Source organism: Embiotoca jacksoni, unplaced genomic scaffold, assembly GCF_022577435.1.
Source record: "Embiotoca jacksoni isolate LCO1_2020_lvr unplaced genomic scaffold, fEmbJac1.0.p SCAF_33, whole genome shotgun sequence".
NCBI classification, from domain to species: Eukaryota; Metazoa; Chordata; class Actinopteri; family Embiotocidae; genus Embiotoca; species Embiotoca jacksoni.
The window spans coordinates 2,073,588-2,081,635 of record NW_027185385.1 but is presented as its reverse complement, the minus strand read 5'-3'; the positions used below and the strand labels follow the sequence as shown (position 1 = coordinate 2,081,635).

Here is an 8,048-nt window from a genome sequence, read left to right as displayed (position 1 = left end):
AGATAGATAGATAATAGATAGATAGATAGATAGATAGATAGATAGATAGATAGATAGATAGATAGATAGATAGATAGATAGATAGATAGATAGATAGATAGATATATAGATAGATAGATAGATAATAGATAGATAATAGATAGATAGATAGATAGATAGATAGATAGATAGATAGATAGATAGATAGATAGATAGATAGATAGATAGATAGATAGATAGATAGATAGATAGATAGATAATAGATAGATAGATAATAGATAGATAGATAGATAGATAGATAGATAGATAGATAGATAGATAGATTAATAGATAGATAGATAATAGATAGATAGATAGATAGATAGATAGATAGATAGATAGATAGATAGATAGATAGATAGGTAGATAGATAAATAGATAGATAGATAGATAATAGATAGATAGATAGATAGATAGATAGATAGATAGATAGATAGATAGATAGATAGATAGATAGATAGATAGATAGATTAATAGATAGATAGATAATAGATAGATAGATAGATAGATAGATAGATAGATAGATAGATAGATAGATAGATAGATAGATAGATAGATAGATAGATAGATAGATTAATAGATAGATAGATAATAGATAGATAGATAGATAGATAGATAGATAGATAGATAGATAGATAGATAGATAGATAGATAATAGATAGATAATAGATAATAGATAGATAGATAGATAGATAGATAGATAGATAGATAGATAGATAGATAGATAGATAGATAGATAGATAGATAGATAGATAGATAGATAGATAGATAGATAGATAGATAGATAGATAGATAGATAGATAGATAGATAGATAGATAGATAGATAGATAGATAGATAGGTAGATAGATAAATAGATAGATAGATAGATAATAGATAGATAGATAGATAGATAGATAGATAGATAGATAGATAGATAGATAGATAGATAGATAGATAGATAGACAGATTTTTGCAGTATTTGTATATCCACCCTGTAAATAAACTTCCCACGAGTTAAAAAAAAACCAACAACCTCCTACCCGGCGGGCTGCGTGGTGTCGCCTCCCCGCTCCTCCCTCCTCCTCGCGTTTCAAAACGACGGGAGACCGGTCCGACCAGTCCACAGCAGAGATGGCAGCCGACCGGACCGGGACGACACTCGGGGGGAGAGACGAGGTCCATTCATCAGATCTGGAGTCCTTTCTGGATCCCGGGATTAACATCCCGAAGAGACATGCCCGAGTCACCGTGAAGTACAACCGGAAGGAGCTGCAGAGGCGGCTGGACTTGGAAAAGTGGATCGACGAGAGTCTGGACCGGCTCTACTCGGGTCAGGTGGGTCCACATGTCCCACAGCAGTGTCAACAAACTGCTTTTAGCTGATCTGCGTTTAATACTGCACGTTATAGTCAGAAAGCAGCTCATTAAAAGAGTTTCAGAAATAAGTTCATTCTTTAAAGAGATATCATCCATTAACTTAAGTATGAGAAGTGAAACAGAAAGCTGGAAATATGAAATTAAAAAAAGCTATATTTGAACAAAAATTTGGTTTTAAAACCCTCTCAGATGACGTCACTGTCCTGAGCCTCCCCATGGAGCCTCCAGTGATGTATGAGGTGTTTAGAGGAGAGGTGGGGCGGCCTGGTTCTCCTTACAAGGACAAGCATCCTGTAACTGTGAGGTCCACGCTGCCCCCTTCACACATCTGTATCTGCCCCGGGGCTTTCTGCCTTACATGGAGCGGAGAGCAGAGAGTGATGAGAGCAGGGAGGGAGGATGCTGCTGAGGGTCCCCAGAGGAGGTAAACATCTGGCTGCATCTGGCAAGAGGTGAGGATCTATCAGGAGGAGAGAGGCGAGAGGGGAGTAGTTTGGGACACAAGGTGCAGGACGTTTGTCATGTCACAAAGTGTTTAATGTCTGTTGAGAGGTGTCTGTCTGTCTGTAGTGGAGTTCAGGCCCTGTGTGTCGAGGCACTGATGGCAGCGTGGATGCTTGGACTGTCCCCCACTCGGCTCGTACAATGGCTGTTTGTTCAAACAGAACAGGCCACTGTTACAGTATTACGTGAATGCTGTTGCTGTTGAACCCACAGAGCTTAAACAGGCAACAGTTGGCACTCAGTGCAGCATGAATTAAAAAGCTTTCAGCTGCCCTCAGAGCTAAAAATGATTTTGGAGATATTAGGATAATGTGGAAGGACTTCTCTTAATTTGTTCCACTGATTACACACAGAGAATTGCTGATTGTGCAACATTAGAGAAACAGACCTGAACAACATCTGGTCTTCATTTGTGGAGGTAACTGTATGGAGTGTGTAACCTATTGAGCACTTGACATATGGATTTCTTCCATACTAATATATCTCATACGAGCCTCTGCCCATCTATCTGTTGGTCCAAACCACTATTATAGGGGCTGTCGTATGTTGTTGTCCTTCATGTCTCCCAGAGGATGAATTATACTTTTTATGGTCAGATGATCTCTTTTTCTCCTGCGCCGCTCTGTGCTTTACATTTTCAGTTTTTACTACGGACAATTATCAGATGGATTCTTGTGTGAATCAGGGTTCCCTGAGGATGGACTGTTACCAGATATGTTAGCATGAACTACATAAAAACATGGATGGACACAGGCACAGAATATATTTGGTGGCAAAATAAATCTCTGGGTTTATATATTTTACTTCAAGTGTTATATATTGTAATAAATGGGACCTTTTAAGAAAACAGTGTTGAAACTCTTTTAAGACTTTATCAGAGCTTTAAAAGGAAGATTTAAGTGGTTGAAGCAGATTACAGATTGTGTTCGTCTTGTCCGGTGACTTGTTGAAGTTTTGTGTGTGTGTTAGTTTTCATCACGTGTGTGTCAATGTGTTGGCTTCAGGAGGGTGACATGCCAGAGGAGGTGAACATCGACGATTTGATCGACCTGCCTAACGACGAGCAGCGAGTCCAAAAGTTACAGGTAACATGACCTGAAATAATCCTTTCTGCACAACAAACACCGATATTATTCTGGGAGTTTTTACACAGACAGAGTTCCTCTTTATATCGTAGAAATGTGTGATGATGTGGCTCGTTTCTGACAACTTTATCCCCTTTTTTCAAACAGGAGCTTCTTCAGAAGTGCAGTAAAAGCACAGAGGTATGTCTTCACTTCCAAGCTACATTTCTAACCATGGATAAATTATGATAATGCACCTCCATTATGCAAATATATACCTGAGCTGAGCTGAAGCTGCAGCATCCGACCCCTCGTCCCACCACATGCCTCAACAATCGCTCTCTGTGCTCTGTTGCCTTTTCCTTGCTGAAACAAAGAGTCTTTCTGGGCTCAATGGTTGGCCTCGCAGTGGCCTGGTCAGAGATGCAAACACAGGCAAAAGATCAGGGAGGGTCAGAGGAGCGGCTGCTTTTTCATTTGAATTTGAACTCAGTGTGAAGCATCTTTAAAGGAGAGATTCACTTTTTCTCAAGCCTGTCTTAAAGACTACATGGCCAGATGTGCACTGAAACATGTTTTTGTTATGTTATATTATGTTATGTTAATGCATTTTGAACCTATGCATATTAACCTGCAACTAAATACATTAGTAAGAAATATACTCCATTATGCTGCTGGGGTTTGTACCTGAAGACAAACAGACTCAAACGTAACAGGTCAGCGATCAGATGTGGTTTCCAGGAGAATGTTTTAGATCTCCGTCCATAATAACTTTTCTCCTGCTGGTTAATGTCTAAAATAAGTCAAACAGATGCAGTCAGGATTTATTAGAGACTTGAGCGGCTTGTTTTCTCCGCCTGTGTTCTTACTGTTGCCACAACACAGCTGAGAGCTGTATCCGTCAGCCGGCTATAAAAGCTCAGGTTGCACCATGATGGACAATAAACAGTTGAAGACGTTAAACATATGAGATATTCAGAAATGTGTTATTGTCCGACTTATTTTTAGCATCTTAACGGACTCGAATTGACTTTGTGACATTTCCACCACAAAGCAGCAGAACAACTTCCTCTGCGGGGACCTTGAGGTCTTCCTCCTGGGACCCTCCTCTTCATCAAACCTTCTTCCATCTATGGACACATGAACACTGAAAATACTCAAACCAGGAAATGTGGAAAAATAAATAATAAAATCACTAAACATCACATTTATTAGGCTCTACTTAATGCTCAGAACTAAAATTAGGATAATTGGTAGTGTAATAGTGGCTCCAAACTGCTTCTATATAATTTATCTCAGTTTCCTCTACTATACTTGCAATTATTTAAATATGGTTATGATTGTATCAGTAATTCTATTTAGAGCAAGTTTTGGACATTTTTTGGCCTCAGGGCAGTTGCCCACCTTGTATAGTTGGTCGTCCAGCCTGAAGCAGCAGAAAAAAGTGATAGGAGAAGGCAATAATCAATATTTTTTTTAATTTTTGTCAATGAATCCATTGAAAGACCAAAACCAACAACATATTCTTCCTTGTTACCTTCTCTTTCCTGTTCCTGCCTATTGGATTGACAGAATTGTAGGTAATTAAATAACAAAATATAAAGTATTAGATGACCTGATAGCAGAGTGGTTTGTGCACATACCATGTCATCCCCTGCATCTCTGGTCTGTCTGCACTCTACTATCTGACTAATGACTCGTCTTTTACATAAATAAATAAATATATATATGTATATATACACACAGTGGTGTGAAAAAGTGTTTGCCCTCTTCCTGATTTCTTATTTGTTTTGCATGTTTGTCACTTAAATGTTTCAGATCATCAAACAAATTTAAATATTAGTCAAAGATAACACAAGTAAACACAAAATGCAGTTTTTAAATGAAGGTTTTTATTATGAAGGGAGAAAAACAATCCAAACCCACATGGCCCTGTGTGAAAAAGTGTTTCCCCCTAAACCTAATAACTGGTTGGACCACCCTCAGCAGCAACAACTGCAATCAAGCGTTTGTGATAACTTCCAATGAGTCTTTTCCAGCTGTGGAGGAATGTTGGCCCACTCATCTTTACAGAGTTGTTGTAATTCAGACACATTGGAGGGTTTTCCAGCACGAACCTCCTTTTTAAGGTCATGCCACAGCATCTCAATAGGATTCAGGTCAGGACTTTGACGAGGCCACTCCAAAGTCTTCATTTTGTTTTTCTTCATCCATTCAGAGGTGGACTTGCTGGTGTGTTTTGGATCATTGTCCTGCTGCAGAACCCAAGTTGGCTTCAGCTTGAGGTCACGAACAGACGGCCGGACGTTCTCCTTCAGGATGTTTTGGTAGACGGTAGAATTCATGGTTCCATTGATCACAGCAAGTCTTCCAGGTCCTGAAGCAGTAAAACAGCCCCAGACCATCACACTACCACCACCATGTTTTACTGTTGGTATGATGTTCTTGTTCTGAAATGCGGTGTTACTTTTACTCCAGATGTAACGGGACACACACCTTCCAAAAAGTTCAACTTTTGTCTCGTCAGTCCACAGAGTATTTTCCCAAAAGTCTTGGGGATCATCAAGATGTTTTCTGGCAAAAACAAGACGAGTCTTAATGTTGTTTTTGCTCAGCGGTGGTTTTGGTCTGGGAACTCTGCCATGCAGCCATTTCTGCCGAGTCTCTTTCTTCTGGTGGAGTCATGAACACTGACCTTAACTGAGGCAAGTGAGGCCTGCAGTTCTTTGGATGTTGTCGTGGGGTCTTTTGTGACCTCTCGGATGAGTCGTCGCTGCGCTCTCGGGGTAATTTTGGTCGGCCGGCCGCTCCTGGGAAGGTTCACCACTGGTCCATGTTTTCTCCATTTGTGGATAATGGTTCTCACTGTGGTTCTCTGGAGTCCCAAAGCTTTAGAAATGGCTTTATAACATTTTCCAGACTGATAGATCTCAATTACTTTCTTTCTCATTTGTTCCTGAATTTCTTTGGATCTCAGCATGATGTCTATCTTTTGAGGATCTTCTGGTCTACTTCACTTTGTCAGGCAGGTCCTATTGAAGTGATTTCTGGATTGAGAACAGGTGTGGCAGTAATCAGGTCTGGGTGTGGCTCCAGAAATTGAACTCAGGTGTGATAAACCACAGTTAAGTTATGTTTTAACAGGAGGGGGAAACACTTTTTCACACAGGGCCATGTGGGTTTGGATTGTTTTTCTCCCTTAATAATAAAAACCTTCATTTAAAAACTGCATTTTGTGTTTACTTGTGTTATCTTTGACTAATATTTAAATTTGTTTGATGATCTGAAACATTTAAGTGTGACAGACATGCAAAAAAATAAGAAATCAGGAAGGAGGCAAACACTTTTTCACACCACTGTATATATATGTACAGTATATGATGCATGTTGAATTCAACATGGATACTGAATGTTGGGAATCATCAGTCACACTGAAGTTATACAGTTTATAGGAAAAAAACTTGTAAATGATTGTTGTACAGGCCTTTTAGTTCAAAGAAAATGAAGTGATCTGTTGTTCCTGCTCTGCTCGTGTTCACTGTCAGACCTTCATCAAAGAGCTGGTAGCGAAGCTGGAAGGAGTTCAGAAGCAGGACGAGCTGCATGGTGAAGGTATAGAGCATCCGGCCATCTGCCACAACCAATACCGCCACGAGCCCTACCACTTCAACAACCCCCCACAGCACCAGCACCAGCGCATCCAGCACACCCGCGACCAGAACCAGACCCTCTGATGAAACACACACAAACTGTTTGACATGAAAACAGGAATGTTCAGTTATGTTGGACCATGGAGTGCAAAAATTGATGAAGGGAAAAATATAACTGCTTTCTTGCCTCTTGTTACCACTCGCACATCTGTCCAGTAAGAAGCTACAGCTGGCTTTACAGAAATACAGGAAACAACGAGTCTGGCTCTCACTTAAGGCCCGAAAATCCACCTGCCAGCACCTCCACACTGATTAATAAGCTTGTGGAGGCAACCTCATCGTGGTGACATTACCAAGAAGTCACTGCGTCTGGTCAAGAATTAGTCCGGCACATTGCCCACCATAAAATATGAAATTTGTTTGCTTTAATTTTTATATGGATTTACAAGGAGATATACTGTGATGTGTTAACAGAGTTTTAAAGGTGCTGGTAGGCAGATATCTCTGCACAGAGCAAGGCTTGCTGTTTTCCACTGTTTCCACATCTAACAGCAAATAAGCATATTTTCCAAAAATGTCAGACACATTTACACATTTAAAAAGAGCTATTTAAGATATTTCCTGTGGGTGAATAACCGACCGAGCTTCAGACATGATAATGAACTAAATTCTTACATTGAAAATGAATCAAAGAGCAACAGCTTCACTGTAATCACAAAGAAATGCATTATATGAATATCTGTTTTTCCACTCACAGTATCACATACACCACGATGCATTCACATTGCATCACCAAAACATGTGACCTCCTTTTACTGGACTGCAAACATTTATAGGAACAGATAAATGTGTGAAAGATCACTACACATCTCTTCATTTAAAGCAAGGCTGAGCAAATGAACTGTTTTAGATAACACTGCTAAATCAGAGGCACATACCTCTGATAAATCCTGATGGTTATTTATTGTCATGATTACAGGAAATATACATAAATCCAATACATGATGTAACACTGGAGATAATCACTGCTTACACACTAACTTTTTAATATTTCACTGCCATTCATCCCTTCTAGTTTGAGTTGTTACTACTTTTTCAGTTTTCCATGTCAGGATGTTCACTAAAGTCTGATTTATTTCTTTGCAGAAATTACTAATAAAATTTCTTTCTTTCGATGTTGGGCCAATGTTTTATGTTCTGTTTTCTAGCCCAGGAGGAACTGATATTATATAGATTGTGTAGGACACTGAAATGCTATGAATTAGTTTGTGTCATCTCATTGGACACACACACACACACACACGGGGACGCACAGAGACACACACACACACACACACACACACACACACACACACACACACACACACACACACACACACACACACACACGGGTACGCGCGTGTGCGCACACACACACACACGGGAATGCACGGGGACGTGCATCTACACACGGG

General features: G+C 39.8%; 1 protein-coding gene across 1 annotated transcript; it reads left to right on the top strand.

Annotated features, from left to right (window-relative positions):
• The first annotated feature begins 911 nt into the window (after positions 1-911).
• Positions 912-7,769, top strand: ppp1r14aa (protein phosphatase 1, regulatory (inhibitor) subunit 14Aa). The gene is made up of 4 exons (XM_069165120.1): positions 912-1,334; positions 2,885-2,965; positions 3,113-3,145; positions 6,490-7,769. Exons 1-4 carry the CDS (start codon positions 1,131-1,133, stop codon positions 6,676-6,678), a joined length of 507 nt encoding a protein of 168 aa, XP_069021221.1. The 5' UTR covers positions 912-1,130; the 3' UTR covers positions 6,679-7,769.
• The last annotated feature ends 279 nt before the right edge of the window (positions 7,770-8,048 follow it).